This window comes from Panthera pardus, unplaced genomic scaffold (assembly GCF_024362965.1).
Source record: "Panthera pardus isolate Hobbes unplaced genomic scaffold, ASM2436296v1 HiC_scaffold_15, whole genome shotgun sequence".
Lineage (NCBI taxonomy): Eukaryota > Metazoa > Chordata > Mammalia > Carnivora > Felidae > Panthera > Panthera pardus.
In genome coordinates, this window is record NW_026526710.1 from 24,457,284 (window position 1) to 24,477,451 (window position 20,168).

Below are 20,168 nucleotides of genomic sequence, written 5' to 3' on the forward strand. Positions count from 1 at the left end.
TGTCCTCAGCTCCATAGTGGTTCACAGGTTGTACTGAGTTAGGACTGCATGTGTCCCTCTCATCAGACCCCATCCATGGACGATACCTGATGTACAGCAAGACCTTTCTCTTTCCCTGGAGGGTTACTCTCAGGTGGTGGAAACACAGGCACCAGGGAAGCCTGCACTGGGAAAGGAGAGGTTCACCCAGACACCAGCAGGGGGCACGGTGACAAGGTCTGGGGCTTTCTGCAGGATGGGGGCTCCCTGCTGAATAGCCCTCCAGGACAGAAAGCCCCAGGACTGGATCCCTTGTTTCCAGTGGGGACAGGGCAGGTGTGTCCTCTCTGTTCCTGGAGGAGTCCCTGAACCTGGGCCTGTATGTGGTCCCAGCAGCTGCTTCTTCCAGGCCCACCCAGGGGGAAACTAGTGCATCACACAGTCTTCCTGTTAGCGGGCTGCAGGCCTCTAAGTGCACAGGAGCGAGCAGCAGGGGTGGGTCCCATTTGCATGAGCAGCCCCTCCTTTTGAGCTCTGTGGACTGGGGATAAGAGAGGCCCAGGGCAGCCCAGCCCCGACTCTGGTCTAGGAAGGGCGTGTGTCATCATGGCCTGGATCCCCGTCCTCCTCGTGCTCCTCTGCCACTGCACAGGTAGGGACAGGACCCAGTGTCCCAGGGTGGGCCTGCAGCCAGAGTGAAACCCCTGTGGCTCAGCTCCCTAATCCCATGTGCGCTGTTCCTTCTCTTCCCTCTGCTGTGTCTGTGTTTGCAGGTTCCCTGTCCCAGCCTGTCGTGACTCAGCCAGCCTCCCTCTCTGCATCTCTGGGAACAACAGCCAGACTCACCTGCACTCTGAGCAGGGACATCAATGTTGGAAGCTATAACATATACTGGTTCCAGCAGATGGCAGGGAGCCCTCCCCGGTATCTCCTGTACTACTACTCAGACTCCAGTACACAGTTGGGACCTGGGGTCCCCAGCCGCTTCTCCGGATCCAAAGATGCCTCGGCCAATGCAGGGCTTCTGCTCATCTCTGGGCTGCAGCCTGAGGACGAGGCTGACTATTACTGTGCAATCTGGCCCAGTAGTGCTAGTCACAGTGATACAGACACATGGGGAAGTGGGACAAATACCCAGTCTGCTTAGGCCACTGTAGTCTGAGTCTCTCAAGTCTAATGTAAATTGAATGCACAGTTACTATACTTGGGTGTAGCTACTGGATCTGACTGTCCTTCTTCCCAGTTTCCTATCAAACCTGTGTGAACTCTCTGGAAAATAGGAAAACAAAGAAAGACAAAGAATAACAATAATAAAGCAAACCAAAGACAACAAAAAAGTGATAATGATGCAGAAATTTCGCCTTGTGATTCACATGTAAAAATTAGAGCCTGTGGATTTCGCTTTTTTTTTCTTCACAAGGGTACATCAACTTGCCTTAGATTTCTGGTCAGAGTCTACAGACCATCCCCCAGGCAGACAGTCCTCCACTGCATGGCCTATGTTCCTCTAGGAGTCAGAGCAGAGGCCCTCCCTTCCCTCCCGGCTCCTGTCCTCAGGCTGACTGAGTAGCTCTGTGTCCCAGCGTGGAGACACTACGGAATCACAGACACAGAGCTGGCCTGGCCCACTGGCTGGGTACCTGCCCCTCATTTGTGATGTCGGGAGAGGGTGACTGCCCCTGGGAGAACCTGTGTGTGCAAGTCAGCAAATTTCTCCGTGGGGCTTGTGAGGGAAAGGGGGGAGTGCCACCATTGCAGCAAAATTCTCAGTCGGCTTGGGAGATTTCACAGTCGTGAGGTTCCTACAGCTGACACCATCAGGGCCCACGGGCAGCCTTGTGGCTGGTTTCTGGAGCCCAGAAGAACGGACTGTGTCCTCCTCTCCTCTCCTGCCACATCGGGGTTGTCCATGATCCATGCAGTAGAGGGGCTGCGGGGCACCATGTTGCATAAAGGAAGTCGATCCACTGAGCCTTTCCAGGAGAAAGTCTTGTCATTTGTGACAACATGGATGAACCTGTGGGACATGACCCTGAGAGAAATAAGGCCTACACAGAAAGGCAAATGCTTTTTTATCTCATTTATGTGTGGAACCTACAGGAAAAAGATAATAAAATCCCTGTCAATTTTTAGTGATGAGGATGAGTTAGAATAGGGTAACACATATAAAGATGGGAAAGAGATTGGTGTGAGTGCAACTTCCTTAACATAAGTTGGATTTTCATCTAGTAATTTTTAATTATGAAAATACACACAACAGGAAATTTACTCTTTTCATCACTTTCTTGTGCAATTCAGAGATATGAAATATATTCGCCATGTTGGGTGACCATCACGACTCTCCATTTCTCAAAGCTTTTTATCATCCCAAACAGTAACTGTGCACCCAGGAAGGGAATGGGTCAGCTGGGTGTACAGAGAAGCCAGAGCCCCAGGAGCCCATGCCAATGCAGGAAGCAGCAGAGGGCACAGAGCAGCTCCCATGGGGCTCTTTGCGGATGTGGCCTGACCCAGGTGGGATCGTTCGTTAGGCTGTGCTTCTTACCCCAGAATGACCACGTGGGTGCACGCTGCAGCCCATGGCACGGGGATCCGTGTGCCCACTGAAGGGGGTCCAGAAACTCCACTTTTATTTCCCAAAGTGTGTCAGGGAACATCCGTGAGACCTGAGTTACTCCTATGAGGCATCTGCTATATGATTCATGCTTATTCTTGTCTGAATTCCCTGCAAAATCCATGTGTGCTCTCCTGCAGAGACTGAGGAAAGGCCTCATTTTCAGTCTACATTCTCTGTGCTTGTCAAGGGGAACTTGCACTTATTTCTGGTCTTTTTATTTATATTATTTGGGTACTTTCAGCTTTATTTATTTATTTTAAGAGAGAGAGAGGGAGGAAGGAGCAGAGAGAGAGGGAGAGAGAATCCCAAGCAGGCTCAGAAATCGGCTCAGAGCTCAATTATAGAAGTTGAGGTCATGACCTGAACTGAAATCAAGAGTCTGACACCCAACCGACTGAGCCACCCTATTTCTGGCCTTTTGAATCTGGAGCATTGATATATGTGTCTCTTTTGGGGCTGATACCATACCAATTATAGGTAATGTAGAAAATTCAAAGTTTGATAGATGATAGAGAGATAGAATATACTCACGTGATCTATAGCCATGCACCATCATTGATCTACCTCATCGAGGTCAGTGCAGAGGGTAATGGGGACTGGCCCGCCAGAATGGGAAGTGAGATGAGAAGACTGGGCTGTCCCCTCAGGGCTCCCGAAAAAGGCTGTTGAGGGGCGTGCATGCTCTCCAATCTTGACTCACTGGGCGGAAACATCATCCCCCAGCGGTCGATGACTCTTGGCCCCAACAACACAAGTCTCTAAGTAGTGGGAGGAGCCCAGGGTGATTCATGCTGAGGAGGCCCTGTGTCTGCAGCAAGGACTGAGGTGTGGTGGCACCTGCAGCACAGGAAGAAGCCCTGAGGGAGGAGAAGATCTGGCCCTGTGTGGGGGTGGACAGTATGCCAGGCAGACTGAAGTCCTTACTGCCCTGGTCACTCTCTCACAGCTCCAGGATGTCCCTTCCAGTCATGGGTGCGGCTGGACACTGAGACAGCAGGGGGCGCTGTGGGCCTGTTCCTGAGGGGTGTGTGTGGGGGCAGGGGTCCCAGCTGAGCACCCAGGCCTGGAGCCCTGCCTTGTGCCCTCTACCAAATTGCGCCTAGAGGAGTTTCCTTAGGCCCACCCACCCCACACTCAGCTGTCACCACATTCAGTCCCAGGGGAGGGAGAGATTTGCATGAAGGCTTCCTCTCTCTCTTCCAGGAAGGGAAAGGATAAGAGAGGCTTTGTGCAGGTCTCTCCCTTGAGGGCTCAGGACCACAGCCTGGGGTATCTCCACCCTGGCCTGGACCCCTCCCCTCCTCACCTTCCTTGCTCTCTGCTCAGGTTACTGGCTGTGGAAAGCGGAAGAATTGCTTTCGGGGGACCCCTAAGTTGCTTGTTTCCCCCATTTTGGGAACACACTGTGAGTAATAACCTGACACTGACCTGTGTCGCCACTGCTGTGTTGCTGGGTCCTGGACACTGTCTGTGTTGACACAGGAAGCCTCTTCATCAGGGTCTGTGGGCTAGAAGGTCACCCTCACCTGCACTGGAATCAGCAACAATGTTGGGTCGTATTATGTGGGCTGGTACCCACAGATTCCCCACCGTGTCCCCAAAACTCAGATGCTCAGAAGTACCGGGCCCTCCGGGATCCCAGCTGGGTTCTCGAGAACAGGGCCTCTCTGATCATCTCGGGCCTGCGGCCTGAGGACCAGGCTGCTCATTACTGACACAGTGCTCTAAGCCTGTGGGCAAATGATACAGCAACGTGCCCCAGTTTCCCATGGTCACTGCCAGTGACAAATAAACAGGGAGACCGAGGACACCCCGGAGGGTCTGGGGGTCTGACTCTCTGAGCACAGAACAACTATGAAGAGTCAGTGACAGTAGCTTCACCTCATGTTGTTTTCTTCTAAAAATAAGACAAACCTCTTAAGATAATTTACAGGCATAAAGTGCAGTCATTTAAATGGTATGATTCAGTGGTCTGTAGTATGTTTCCTGAGTTTGGCGAACATCATCAGGATCAAACTGACAACATTTCCATCACCTGCAGAAAAAATCCCTGACCCCCCAGCAATGAGTCCATGGCCCCCCTGCATCAGCCCTTTGGAGCCAAAAATTCCTTTCTGTCTGCAGTGATTTTCCTGTTGTGCACATTTCACAGGTGCCGAATCACAGACCACCTGCCCCCGGAAGCGCACCTTTCAGTGGCATCAGCGTGTGCATTGTCCTAGGAACATCACAGGCACCATATTTAAATACAGGGAATGTTTCATCGTTTCCTCTAGAGACGGGTTCATCTTGTGCAGGGGACACGCGGATCTATCTAGATGGCTGCAATTTTAATAGAGACTGTCGAAATAACATAATTATTTTCCATGATGGTGTGTAATCACAGATTCTTTTTTAAAAGTTTATTTTCCGATGGCTATTGTCCCCCATTGTCATTTTTTATTTTCTACATTTCTGCATACTGCAGTTTTGTTCAATAATTTAGCCGGTGTTGTTTATTATTATGAAAAATAATATTATGTGTTACAGTCCATATTTCAAGTTTTTGTCTCATACCTTTTTCCTTTCCTTGTGGTGGGGAGGTGGGCTCTGTGGCCTTTCTCTTTTTCCCATTCCCTCATGCCCGGCAGACTCTACATGTCACCTCCGCCCTCTTTTTCCTTCGTGAGATGTTTCCAGAGCATCCCTCCTGACTTAACTTTCGCACCCATCTGCCCACAGCACTGTATCTGAGACCTCCCGTTTCACTATTGCTCGCCCTGGATGCCCGTCCTGGGGTCAGGGCTTCGGTCTCTCCACTTGCTGTCCTGTGTCTTCACTCTCAGGGGCTTTTTCCAGTGATGGTGGTTCAGATCCACGGCTAGCTTTCCCCTTTTGTCACCCACAGCCTTTTCGGGAACTGACTTCTCTTTCCACTGACGCTCATGATTTGTGGTGTGAGCCTGGGCACGAAGCCACCAGGGATTCTTAACAACAGATACCTTTAAAATTATTTCATTTTTTTCTAACTTACTTTGATATAAAGGGTGAAAATGAGCAGACAAAGATAATTTTAAGAAAACTGTTACTTAATATTTCTCTGAAATTTCTTATTAATAGACTTAAATGTCACTAAAACCACAGGTAGAGAGTAGAGAGAAGAAGGCAGGTTTCCAAGTTAAGGGATGAAATATATTACTTAGAAGTGTTGGAGCTACTTTGAGTTCACTCCTTGGTGAGGTACAGGCAGAGGCTTCAGCAGATGCTGTCACCCAAAGGAAACTTTATTTGCCACAGATAAGGGGATCAGGGACAAGAATTATCAAAGCTGTGACTCCCTGAGTGGAGGCGAGTGGGTTCCTTTCGTTCGGGGTTAGGATGGATACCCAGAAAAGGGAGTTTTGTCATCTTATGCAAGAGTGGGCATGAGGTTGTGCAGGAATATGGAGCACAGGAGCTTGTGTCCCCATCATGTGGTAGGTCAATGAAGCTTGTCCTCCTCCTAGGGCAGAGACTTAACATTATAAAGAGGCAGAGGTCCCTGGAGGACACTCCCTGGTCCATCTGCACTGGTGGAGCTGTTGCAGGAGATAAAACTGGTCTAGGCTCCCAGGCTCTGTCTGCTGTTTGCCTCTGAAATAGATGAACATTCCTGTGAAAAGAAGGGGTGTCAGTGGGGGTCCTGCTGGTGACTGTTTTACCCTCATTAACCTGTGAGGCAAGGTTTCAATCCTGCAAAAACAACTCAAGCATGTGTTTTAGGTCAAAGTTTACTTTTGTTCCTGCACTGGGACTTTTCCTCTGGTCATTGTCTCTGAAGCACTCAGGGTATTTCCTGGCCTAGTGGAGACTGGTAGGTTGGCATCCCCTTTGGTCCCCTCAAACCCTGAACTGCTGACCTTGTTGCATTTCTTTTTTCTTTTCCTCCCAGGAAAGTGCTCAGTATGGGTGCTGGGCAAGTAGAACCTGCAGGGCACAGACCACAGAAAATAGCTGGGGGCCTCAAATGAGTGCTCTTGGGGCAGGAAAGCTGTCTCCTCTTTATATACAGAGATTTTTTCCCACCTGGGGACCCCTTCAGTTCTGCTTTCAGATGGCTCAGGGTATTTAGTTTAAAAACACTGTGCTAACAAGCGGCTTGGGCGGTTTAGTCATTTAAATGTCTGACCTCAGCTCAAGTCATGATCTCCTAGTTTGTGATTTCAATTCCCAAGTCCACCTGTCTGCTGTCAGCAAGGAGCCTGCTTTGGATCCTTCATCCCATCTCTCTCTGCCTCAACCCTGCCCTGTCGTGCTCTCTCTCTCAAAAATAAATAAACATTAAAAAAATATGGCCCTAATAAGATAATTCAGTAAACTCATGAGAATGTATAAAACAAAGTTTGTATTAATTATTTCAATAATAATTTCAGTAATAACGAGACCTTGTTACATTCTAAAAATAACGAAAAGGATTCTTATCATATTACGAACAATGTCAAGATGCTAATATTATTGAACAGAGAGCTGGTTCCGAATTCAGGCTCTGCTGTTTGCCACTAGAAATTCAGTCAATACTTGAGAGACAAGGGATGATGGGAAAGGAATGGGTGCTTCCTCAGGAAGCCAGCAACCTGGGGAGATGTGGACAAATGTCTCAAAGATCATGTTCTCTGTCTAGGAGAAGTCCTATACTTTCGTACGGGAAGGTGCAGGGAATCGTGGCGGCTCTCCATGGGGGAGAAGCAAGTGTTCACATAGAACGTGGCTAGTTCTATGTGGACATGAGCCTGGCAGTGCCAGATCTGTTGGCATCACTGGCAGCTGCTCCAAATGCGGTCAGGCCTTCGCCTCTGGGAAAGGTCAGTCCTTCACTCCTTCCTCAGGGAGAGTGGCCTGCAAATCGCAAGAAAGTAGGGTAGTTCTGTTGCAGATCAAGGGTCTTAGGTCAGCGCACAAAGAGTGTCTGTCCTTGAAACAACTTCCCCCGAGAGACCAGAGGGAGAGCTGTTACATTGAGATGTGTGAAATCTATATATGAAGGGAACTGTAAACTGTCCCGAAGAATGTGAAAGCATATTTGAAATAGTGAACTGTCGAAGACTCTAAGTCTAGCGTTCTCTCTTGTCTAGCAAGAGAGGGGGACACTGGATGAAAAGCGAGAGATGGCTAATGAGCAGGAAAAGACAAGAGCCCCAAATAAGGGTCCTTGCTCTGTATTTATTAAGATCAGAAGGCTTACAGATTTGATGGGTGTGCACAAAGAGACAAGGAAATTGTGAGCATTGACTTGCGGATGTGAACAAAAAGGGTTTTTGAAGATATACAGTGTTTGGGGTTTGGGCCAATAGACAACAAAATCCTGGCACGGGGCAGATGGGCAGATGGTTGTTACCATGGTTGTTAATGGCACCCTGTCTGTTTATCTGAGCCTGCCTAGGGGCTAAGGCAGACAGGGGGAACAACCTCAGGGTTAACAAGGCACCTTTTCTTTAGTTAACCATCTCTGCTCTGGGCTGCTTTGCCTGCAGTGCAGCGGTCTGTAGCTCAATTTACCTCTTTACCTAACTTGGTCCTTTCCTCCAGTGAAAGCAGCTTTTCTGCTATAGTACTAAGTTGGAGAGTGTTTCTGCCTTGAATGCTTAATCTTGCTTACCTCATATGCCTTTGTATGGGGAGCCTTTGTGCCTGTTCTTATTTTAGGCCTTTTCCCTTCCCTCTCTATTGTGGGGGCTCTGCACCCCTTTCTATCTGGGTGCCTGTACATCCGCCTAGTCTTGGGGTGCCAATCTGGTTTGCCCAAATTCAGTTGTGAGCATCCTATGGCTTTATATTTCTTTATGTCGTATTAACCCCTTGGTGTAGGCCCGGGGGACTCCTAAGCTCATCCCTCACAGTGAACATCTTTTTTTGTCGTCAAAAAGAAAACAAAACATAAGCCTGTTAACAATTAGTGGGTGACGCCATGAAACTTACATTCGAGCTTCTATTTTCCAGTGTGGAGTCTGGGTGGAAAATACTTTCTCAATTCAAGGAGATTGAAGAAGTCTGACTGTGCACTGTAGATAGGGACAGCCCTAACAATGGACTACAGCGAGGAATGTGAGAAATGAAGGATCACAGGGTGTCTGACTTGGGAGGCCCTAAAGAGAGTCTCATACATTCTCTGTGGGAACAGTCATCACGGCCATGTGCCCCTGCAGCCAGTCAGCTGGGGGACTCAGCTGGAGAGGGAGCAGTATGTGGATTTGAGGGAGTGGGTGGTCAGTGAGGCGGGTGGGACTAAACCTCGAGGGGTATGTGGGATGGATTGTGATCATGCTAATGATCACCCAGGATTTTAAGAAAGTGAGGAGGGACAGGGAGTCTAAGGAAGTGAAGAAACCAGCAGGAAAAGGGAGAGAGAAAATGCCATTTCTTCCATGTCTTAAGTATCCTCTCGCCCACCCTCATATTGGACAAGAGGCAGTGGTATCTGTCTCACCAGGCCTCCTGCCTTGTCTCCTTGATACCAGAGTAGAAGTAGAAAGAAATCAGTTGTGATAATAGCCAAAGTATTAAATGACAGCTGAGGGGCCCCTGGGTGGCTCCATCAGTTAAATATCTGACTTCGGTTCAGGTCATGATCTCATGGCTACTGAGTTCAAGTGCCATGTCGGGCTCTCTGGTGACAACTCAGAGCCTCCAGCCTGCGTCCCATTCTGTCTCCCTCTCTCTCTGCCCTTCCCCCACTTGTGTTCCGTCTCTCTGTCTCTCAAATATGTATAAACTTTTAAAAAATTAAAAAAGAAAGACCGATGAAAGCGTCTTCCTCACTCTTTCAGGTAGGATGAATTCTCTTCCACTTCCTGCACAGCTCAAGCCCTATTTGTGCTCATGGAAAAGAATGAATGAGTATATGAATGAGAGTGATAAAAGTTTTCAGAGAGCAAAATATAGAAGAGTACATCTTCAGTTTGGTAAAGAAAACTATAAAACACCTTCCCTTCAGTGAACACACACAGAGATGAAGCACTGAAAGCTTTCCCACCTCGGGTAGGGAGCAAGGCCACCATGTCCTATCTCAACACTGCTGTTCCACATAGGACTGGATGTGTCTGTCAGAACCATAAGGCAAGACAAACAATGAGAGGCATTCAGATGAAGAAGAACAAGAGACAATTGTCCCATTTCAGGTGAGAGAATGACCTACAGGAAAACTACAAAGGAACCTACAATTAGGTATGCAAATATATAAATTCAAAGAGTCATAAATAATTTTGGAAACATTTTAGAATAAAGATCAATATAGAAAGATCATATAGATGTATCCATACTAGCAATAAACAGGTGAAAATAATTAAAAAAAAACTTAAAACCACTCGATGAACTATTTAGGGGCATATTTAACAAAACAAGTGTAGGCCACAGGTGCTGAAATCTGGACAATGCTGGTAAATGTAATCAAAGTGGATCTAAAACAAGGAAAGATAAGTTCCGTTCATGGATTAGAAGACTCATTATAGTAAATATGCCAGTTCTTCCCAAATTGGATAAAAGTGTGCTTGAGTTCTTATCCTAGCAAGTCAGGGTGGTATGGATAGAGGATAGACACATTGGCCAAGATAACAGAACATAAAACCCAGAAACGGACCCACAGAATGAAGGATAAACAATTTTTTTCTTTTACAAAGTTGGAGAAGGCTTTCAGAGGAGAAAGGATGGACTTTTGGACAAATGGCCACAAAACAGTTGGATATCCTGAGCGAGAAATGAATCATACTTAAAACTCAATTTATATGTATTAAAAATTACTGAAAGGATTATAGAAAAAAACTATAAACCTAAAGCTGTAAAATAAAAGGAGAAAATATTCAGGATCTAGGGTTTCTATAAAAAAGTTTAGGCAAGACACTGTCAGGATAACCCATGAAAAAACAATAAAAGAAAAACAAAAAATGACACTTGTTAAATACAACTTCATCAAATATAAATGCATTGTATTTCCTTTTCTTCTTAAGGTAGTAAGCCAAGGAAATTACCTAAAAATATAGAAGATTAACATAATACTCAATTTATTGGAAAGTAGTTGGAATCCATTGCTGTAAAGCACAGGAGTTTTCAAATATTCACGAGATAGACATATTCTCAATTGTAGGCCAGAGGAGGGACATGAGGTCTGGAATATCTTCTGCAATGAACTGGCAATTTACCATTTAATTGAGGTAAATGCCTCCACATCCTATGGACTAGGGCTTCTTTGGAGACTGAAAAATGCTACATTGATCACGGGCAACACTAGAGGATCTTTATCCAAGATTCAGCTCAATGATGTGTGAATAAACAGAAGTGAGGAAACCCGCTGGGCTCTCAGGGCTGTGAAAACACAGTGGGGTGTGTGCCCTTCAGCCAGGAGGGGGCGCTGTGGGACTGCCATGGTGTCCCTACACAGGGGCTCAGTGAGGACCATACACCAAAAGGAACCTGGGACTGGGGACTGGGCCTGTACTTCCTGAGGGAGACTCAGCAGCTGTGACCCTTCTGGTGTGGCAGAGTCCCCACTTAAACAAGGACATGCATGTTGTCTCAATAGGTGCTTCCTTACAGGGGTCTCCCCAGTGGTGAAGCCAACCTCCATCTTCCCCAGTATGTGATGTGAGGTGGCAAGAGTGACAGCTGACAAAGATATTCAGTGTGGAACCCTGTAGGAATGCACACGAGGGAGGTGGGCTTCTACCCACAACCTGGAGAAACGGTGTCCCTGTGTCCTCAGTGCTGAGGGAGCTTCTGGGAAAGGAAAACTCTCAGACCAGAGAGGAAGCAGGGAAGGGGGAAGAAGTCAGCCTCCTGCACAGAACTGGCCATGTGTCAATGTGGACCCATCGCTCTGTGGCCCTGATCCTCATCTGTGTGGTTGTACAAGAGTCACCATGTCAGTGCTGCCCCATCAATAATAGCCAAGGGCGCTGTGGACAGACTCACTATGCAGAGCCAGAGGAGAGCACAGTGTGTCCTCAGGGGATCGGAGGCCACACAGGGGACACCTGGCCTGTCCCGAAGGAAGGGGATGGTGGACAGAGCAGTGGGAAGGCAGGAACTCTGATGAGATCTGCTCACCATGTCACATATGCTGTGTGTGACCACCAGGGGGTGGTCGTCACCTGCTTCTGAGGGTTGGCCATGATTAGAGCTGGGACCTGCACCTGGACAAGGCCTGTGTCCTCTGCTCAGGACTCCAAACTGTGACCTCCCCTCTCCTGGCATGGCCCCAGAGACCACCTCCCCGTCCAACCCACCTGACATCCTCAGGCAGAGGGACTTGACCCAGGGTCAGTGAAGTGTCAGAGAGCTGCTGGTCTGATTTGCATGGATGGGCCCTCCCTCTCTCAGAGGATGAAAAGGGGAAGGAAGGGATTAGAGGAGATCTGCTCAGCTGTGGATCCACAGAAGGCAGGGTCGGTGATGACCTCCACCATGGCCTGGTTCCCTCTTCTCCTCACCCTTCTCATCCACTGCACAGGTGACTAGATGAGGGAACAGAGGAAGTTGTCAAGGGAGGACACATGGACCTTGGATTCTCCTCTGGTTTCTAGAACCCAGCATTATGCTCTCTTTGTCTCTCCCCTTCCAGGTTCCTGGGCTCAGTCTGTGCTGACTCAGCCGCCCTCAGTGTCTGGGGCCCTGGGCCAGACGGTCACCATCTCCTGCGCTGCAAGTGCCAACAACATTGGTATTGTTGGTGTGAACTGGTACCAGCAGATTCCAGGAAAGGCCCCCAAACTCCTCATCTATGCTAATAACAGACGACCCTCAAGTGTTCCTGACAGATTTTCTGGCTCCAAGTCTGGCAACACAGGCTCCTTGACCATCACTGGGCTCCAGGCTGAGGACGAGGCTGATTATTACTGCCAGCCTCTTGACATTACTCAAGGTGCTGACACAGTGCTCCAGGCCTGTGGGGAAGTGAGACAAAAATCTGCTGTTCCCACAGCAATGGGACTTCCTGTGCAGCCCTGACCTTTTGGCCAAGTCAAGTGCTTCTTTGTTTGTTTCGTACAAACTAGGGTCTGAGACACTCCACAAACCATATGTCTACAAAGTCTTTCCACATTCTTTGCAATTCCTCCCTGAAGCCTGTCTTTCGGATCAATATACTGTGTGATTTTCTCAAACTGAGCACAAATTCCTGGGTGCCAGGGGCAGGCTGCCCTGAGGACAGGGTCCATGACAGGTCACAGCAGAAACAGGAACACAAATCCAGCTCTGTCTGAGTCAGGACACATCGGGAATGTCCGCTATGTGTCCTGGTAACAAAAGCTCCCACTAATTGCCCCTAAATCCTCATCTATTATGATAGTTGGATGCATTGTGGATCCTGATTCCCTCCTTAGCTCCATGTCTAGCTCCATGCTGCTCCATGTCGCAGCAGGTGCTACCTCCCAGGGCTCCCCGGGCAGGAGTTCCACCCCCATCCTCCCCAGTGTGTGGGTGAGCTGAGCTCCAGCACCAGGGCTCAGGGTGGGGCTGGGCAGTCACTGGATGGACCTCATTTGCATGCACAGCCCCTCCTGTGGCAGAGGGTGGAGGAGAAAAGGAGGCCTGGGGCGGCCCAGCCCAGTGTGGGGACCAGGGTTCTGTCACCATGGCCTGGGCGCTGCTCCTCCTCCTACTCCTCCTTCACTGCACAGGTAGGGACAGGCCTTATGGACACGGGGTGCTCCCCACAACACCCCCCCTCTGCTCAGAATCCTGAACTTTGGTTTCCATTTCTAGCCGAATCCGCAAAGGGTGTCCGTGTTTGCCGGTTCCCTGTCCCAGCCTGTGCTCACTCAGCCACCCTCCCTCTCTGCATCTCTGGGAACGACAGCCAGACTCACCTGCACCCTGAGCAGTGGCTACAGTGTTGGTGGCTACCATATATACTGGTACCAGCAGAAACTAGGGACCTTTCCCACGTATCTACTGAGATTCTACTCAGACTCAGATAAGCACCAGGGCCCTGGGGTTTCCAGCCGCTTCTCTGGGTCCAAAGATGCCTCGGCCAATGCAGGGCTTCTGCTCCTCTCTGGGCCGTAGCCTGAGGACGAGGCTGACTCTTCCTGTGCTACAGCTCATGGCACTGGGAGAAGCTTTGGCTACTCACAGTGACTCAGATATGGAGAAAGTGAGTCATAAACCCCTGGGTCCACAGACCTTGTGTCTGAGCCTCTGTTATTGGGAAGCTTCTGTGAGGCTCCTGTGGGGGAGACACCTCTATGGTGAGAGCTGTCCTTGAGGAGGAAGGACTGACACACAGATGATGCTCTTGCCTGAGACAGCACATGTGTCCCAGGAGCCCACGCGAATCAGGGAATGGAGCCCAACTGCACATGCCCCTGGGTCTGGAGAAACTTAGCAAGAACAACTATTTTACGACCAAAATCTCTGGCTCTCCCTCTAGTCATATCTCCTTTACTACTCACAGAATATTCACTTCACACACTCATGTTCATCAATTATATGTTTTGTATCTGTTTTCCCACATCTAGAAATTCTTTGGGATACACAGTGAGTGTCCTACAGTTTAACTGAATTTAACGCTTAGTTTATCTGCGGGGAGATAGTGTCAGATCCACAGGTGAAGGGCTCAGCACCCGGAGGCTGCTCCCCATTTTGATGCCAACAACAACTAGTAGATGGCCTGTACCCTCTGTCCAACGTGGCTACACGTTGAAGGTTTCCACGACTCCCTCCTCGAGTTCCATTAATTTGCCAGATCAACTCACAGAACCGAGGGAGACACTGACTCCTATTGTCAGCTCATTAAAGATATGATGAAGGGGTCAAGTAAACAAGTAATGAAGAGACACCTAGTGCTAAGTCTGGGAGCGTCTTGAGTACCAGAGCTTCAGTCCCTGTGGAGTTGAGGTGCATCTGTTCTGGGAGTGGATGTGTTCACCAAACCGGACACTCTTCAAACACTTTACTTTGGGATTTTTTTGAGGAATTGGGTAGACGTGATTGGACATTAACTGCACTGTCAGTCTTCCCTCCCTGTCTCAAGTATGAGGGAGTGAATAATTGCAGGCTCTGATCAAGGCTTGGTCTTTCTGGGGACCAGCCCCATCCAGGAGCCATCCAGGAGCCCACCCAGAGTCATGTCATTAGAACTAAGATGCTTCTAGTGCTCTTGTCACTTAGGAAATGACAAGAATTTCAGAAACTGTATCAGGATCCAGGACGCAGGGACTCTTATATACTTTCTAAGATCACACAGTTTGATTGTCTCAACTGGACAAGGTGAACTAGATAGTCATGTTCATCCACAAATCTCAGGCCATAAACTGTGACTCTTGTGTTACTGACAACACATCTATACTCGATATGTTAATAAGCACCTTGGTCATAGACACAATTTTCTCTTTCACCCATCTGACAAAAAGTGAGTCACAACGTCTTCAGACTCACCTCACCCCTCCCCCTCCCGACACAGGCTCCTCTTCTCCCTTCTGCTCCTGCCTCCCTCAGGCCTTCAGTCTCTCCGCATGGCTCTTCAGGTCTGAACCCCATCTCTATGTTAGGATTTCAGAGAGAAGTAAAATCTTACAGTAATTTCCTCTCTCTAGGGTTCATCTCTAGGGAGGAGAAGTCACAGATATTGGACTGGCAGGAAATCCCCTCATCATCTGATTTTCGCTCTCATCTCTGCTTATAGTTTCCATGCCCACCAGCCTCAGTAAATCTCTGTAATTTGACAACAACATTATTGTGTTTGTGACAAATGAAGGTTCATTCAGCCTTTGAGTATTTGCCCACAAAAGCCATTAGTACAATGACTTTTCCCCCTTCAAACTTACTGAGGTTCCACAAAAGGTAACTGTTGACCTAGCCAACAAAGGAAGGATGGGCTACATAGTTCCAGACATGACAAATTTTCCTGTTTTTGAGAATATTTGTTTCCGAGGCCATCAGGAGACTAACGCAGCCACACAATTTTGTTCCAATCATTGAGGTCTCACGTATTAGCCTTTTTCCAAAATAAAAAAGGCACTCTTTCATGGTCACCGCCAAGGAGGCATCCGGGGACCTTGGGGGCATAGTGGGGTGTGGCTGTGCTGTGAAGGGCAGGAGGAAGGGACTGTGTTGTCACCCCTGTCTTGTGCTTCCTGAGACCTGAACCCACACATGTGGGATATGTATCTGTTGGGGTGAAAATGGACTGAAGACCCATCCCCAAGACCCAAATTCGTGATTCAATGGAATTCCTATCAGAACTAATCTGCACCAAATTCCTCTTCCTTGTGTACATTCCATCCTTGTGCAAGGGAAGTGACCTTCAAGACACTAGCCTTCTTTAGCTCCAAGCTCCAGAACACAGGAGGCTCTTTAGAGAGCCAGCCCCAGCGATGGATTTGCATGGAGAACAACACTCAGGGAGCGGAGAGAGGACATTAGAGGGACAGGGGTACACTTGTCTATGTAGTTGGCCTCTGAAGGAAAGACTTCCTGAGGATACATGGAGCATATTCTCTCTCTCTCTCTTTCTCTGTCTGTCTTACACACACACAGACACACACACAGATGCACACACTCACACACACACACACACACACACACACACACATCTCTCCTCTGAATGTATAGTGTCCTAGATTCTTCAGTTTCCCAGCTTCTCTTTCTCTCCAGAAATCATAGTCAACATGTACTCAAACAGTACCACCAGGGTCAGAATCCCAGGAGGCAGAATCCCCATCATCAGAAACACCAGCAACATCCAGTGTGACTGGGGTCCTGTCACAAGGGCAACCAGCACATGCTCTGAACACCTGCTCTCCTGGGACAAGGTTGATGCTTGGGAATCCCAAGGAGACTCTCGGTCCCATGGGTAGCTCAGTCCCCGACAATCTCTGGGATCCAGCCAGCCCCCAAGGCTGATCAGTTCATTGATTCTGGAACAGCAGCTTCATTGATGCTCCCTCGGAGCTCAAGGTACATGAGGACATGTGGGGGTCACTGCTTCAGTCTTTCCAGCGACACCTGCACCAATCTGGATCTCTGCTGAAAATTCTTCTGTCCCAACCAAGGGCCACAGTGACAGTGACCTCACGGACACAGTTCCCCTTATCGCCATCTCTCCACCAGTCACATATGGAATCTTTGACAGAAAGTTTTCAGCCCACTTGGCCTCAGATAATAAAAATTCATTCCTCTACTCATGGATTTCTGAATGAGCTTTTTTTCTATCCTGAATATGCTGGACACAAAGAACAGAGGTAGAGCTGTGTTCACCCCAGAGACAAGTCTGACCCCAAATCGCTTTTCCTGGAAGCTCCCTCAGTGCTTGGTAATTGCATCACAGAGATGGTTCTGGAATTCATAGAAATAGGTCCCTCATGGGATTTCACTGGACATCATGTTGGGCTCTCCTACCTGCAGAAAAATTCCACCATGCTATACTAATGACAAAGAAAACATGATTTTTGAAAAACTTTATCGACTCCTATTCAACCTCCAAGAGAATGCATCCCTTCTACATTGTTCCCACAATTTCTATCTTTTTTTCTCTGTAGTAAATACAGATCTGTGAAAAGTATCCTAGTGATTGTATCTGCATATTCATAAGAACTTTGTCATTGAGTTTCAATCATGTCACTGAGAGAATTTTTTTACACAAAAGCATACACCCATTTATTTTTTAAAATTATTTTGTTGTATTTTTTTCAATATGAAATTTACTGTCAAATTGGTTTCCATACAACACCCAGTGCTCATCCCAGCACGTGCCCTTCTCAATACCCATCACCCACCCTCCCCTTCCTCCCACCCCCCCCCCCCCATCAACCCTCAGTATATTCTCAGTGTTTCAGAGTCTCTTATGGTTTGGCTCTCTCCCTCGAGTTCTCTCCCTCAAACTTTTTTTTTTCTTCTCCTCCCTCATGGTCTTCTGTTAAGTTTCTCAGGATCCACATAAGAGTGAAAACATATGATATCAGTCTTTCTCTGACTGACCTATTTCACTTTGGCTAATACCCTCCAGTTCCATCCACATTGCTGCAAATGGCCAGATTTCTTTCTTTCTCATTGCCAAGTAATATTCCATTGTATACTTAAACCACATCTTCTTATCCATTCAGTACTTGGTGGATATTTAGGCTCTTTCCGTAATTTGGCCATTGTTGAAATCGCTGCTATAAACATTGGGGTACAAGTGCCCCTATGCCTCAGCACTCCTGTATCCCTTTGGTAAATTCTTAGCAGTGCTATTGCTGGGTCATAGGTAGATCTATTTTTAATTTTTTGAGGAACCTCCACACTGTTTTCCAGAGTGGCTGCACCAGTTTGCAACCCTCAGTGAAAGACGGTTCCCATGTCTCCACATCCTCTCCAGCATCTATAATCTCCTGATTGGTTCATTTCAGCCACTCTGACTGGCATGAGGTGGTATCTCAGTGTGGTTTTGATGTGTATTTCCCTGATGAGGAACGACGTTGAGCATCTTTCCATGTGCCTGTTGGCCATCTGGATGTCTTCGTTAGAGAAGTGTCTGTGTATGTTTTCTGTCCATTTCTAAAGTGCACACATGGCTAAGTGGTGACTAATACATAAACTGTGTCATTTGATCCCTGTCAGAGCACCTGCTGCGGTCACTCCTTCCCTCTTGGAACTTCCTGCAGGTTTGTCCTTGGGCTCTGGGTTCAGTGCCACACACAGGACCCCTGCAGACTTGTGTCTGTGTGCTGGGGGGACAGATCCTGGGAGGGAATCACTAACCACATTGTGTGGAGAACTGTTGTTTCAAATAAGCAGACATAGTGACAGATGGCAAAGATTTTTAGTGGACAGTGCCCCTAGGAATACACACAGGTGTTCCTTCCCACAGCACTGAGGACAGAAGGAGAGCTTCTGTTCAGCCTGTGGGAACCTCAGAGCAGGAGAGATCTGGAAACCAGGGAGGAAGCACATAATAGGAAAGAACACAGAATCCTACACAGAAGGGGCCACGTGTCCTTTGGTACTCATCACAGCTCCGGACATGATTCTGATCTAAGTGGCATTTTGTAGAAATACCACCTCAGTCCTGACCCATGAAACATTACAGGGAAACATGGCCTGGCTTTTCCGGAGGAGTCTGAGTAGAGCAGAAAGCCTGGTTTGAGGATATGGGAGGCTACCCAGAAGGATACCTGTCCTGGCCCTAGGAAAGGGGCAGTGGACAAAGCAACGGGGGACAGGAGCTCCTTTTATGGGCTCTGGTTACCATTTTGCACACTGATGTTTCTGAGTCTGGACACAAGGGGGCTCACAGGGCCCATTTCTGAGGTTTCAGTGGTGATGAGAACTGAGACCTGTCACTTGCACTGCCTGTGCCTTCTGCTCGAGACTCATAACTGTGACTTCTGCACAGCCTGGCCCCACACAGCCATTCCTCTGCCCACCCCCTGACATCCACGGGCAGAGGCACCTGACTCGGGTCCAGTGAGGGCTCAGAGAGCTGGGGAATCATTTGCATGGACAGGCCCTCCCTCTCTCAGTGGATAAAAAAGGGAGAGATTAGGGGAAGTCTGCTCAGCTGTGGGGCACAGCAGACAGGACTGGTGATGGTCTCCACCATGTCCTGGTCTCCTGTCCTTCTCACCCTCTTCACTCACTGCACAGGTGATTGGATGTGGGGACAGGCAAAGGGGCTCTGGGAGGACACGTGGGCCCTGCTTCCACCCTCTTGTGTCCAGACCCCTGCTTCACCCTGTCTGTGTCTCTCCATTTTCCAGGGTCCTGGGCCCAGTCTGTACTGACTCAGCCATCCTCGGTGTCAGGCTCCTTGGGCCAGAGGGTCACCATCTCCTGCACTGGAAGCAGCTCCCACATCAGTAGCAATTTTGTGAGCTGGTACCAACAACTCCCAGGCACAACCCCCAAAACCATAATCCTTTGGGATGATAGCAGACCCTCGGGGGTTCCTGAACGATTCTCTGGCTCCAAGTCTGGCAGCACAGGCACCCTGACCATCACTGGGCTCCAGGCTGAGGACGAGGCTGATTATTACTGCTCAGCATGGGATGATAGTCTGAGAGTTCACACAGAGCTCCAGGCCCGTGGGGAAGTGAGACAAAAACCTGCTGTCTCCACAGAAATGGGACTTGCTGTGTAGCCCTGACATTTTGGCCCCATCGGCTGTTTCTTTGTTTGATATCAGCTGAGGTCTGTCACCCGCCTCAAAGAATTTGTCTACAAATCTTTCCACATCCTCTTAAATTTCTCCTTGAAGCCTGTCCTGGGGAGCAAGATATTTTCTGATTTTCTCAAACTGAGCGCAAATTCCTGGGTGCCAGAAACAGGTCACCCTGAGGACAGTGACCATGTCACGTTAGGGCAGAAACAGGGTCACAAAATCCAGAGTATCTATGGCTGATTCGTACATTTGGGTCTTTTGAAATGAGTCCCTGTCCGTTCCCATCCGTGCTGAGATCCAACCAGTGATTTTTGGTATCCACTTGCTATTTGTTATTCACTTTGTTAATACTTACTTGCAGAAGGATGTTGAATGATAATGGTGTTTAGGTCACATTAGCCTGTTCACCGTGTAGAAATGTCCTCCCCTCCACCACCCCATTATTTAATTCCCTGGTTGTGGGAGTGAGTTCTATATGTGTAGGAG

The 20,168-nt window shown here is 48.4% G+C and overlaps 3 gene segments (V, D, J or C); all 3 read left to right on the forward strand.

The window, feature by feature from the left end:
• The first annotated feature begins 557 nt into the window (after positions 1-557).
• LOC128777052 (immunoglobulin lambda variable 5-37-like) lies at positions 558-1,141 on the forward strand. The segment is given in 2 exon segments: positions 558-631; positions 753-1,141. Coding segments are annotated over 2 exon segments (420 nt in total).
• A 10,793-nt stretch (positions 1,142-11,934) lies between these two features.
• Positions 11,935-12,565, forward strand: LOC128777049 (immunoglobulin lambda variable 1-40-like). The segment is given in 2 exon segments: positions 11,935-12,053; positions 12,165-12,565. Coding segments are annotated over 2 exon segments (444 nt in total).
• Positions 12,566-19,057: 6,492 nt separating this feature from the next.
• LOC109261480 (immunoglobulin lambda variable 1-44-like) lies at positions 19,058-19,676 on the forward strand. The segment is given in 2 exon segments: positions 19,058-19,168; positions 19,282-19,676. Coding segments are annotated over 2 exon segments (438 nt in total).
• The last annotated feature ends 492 nt before the right edge of the window (positions 19,677-20,168 follow it).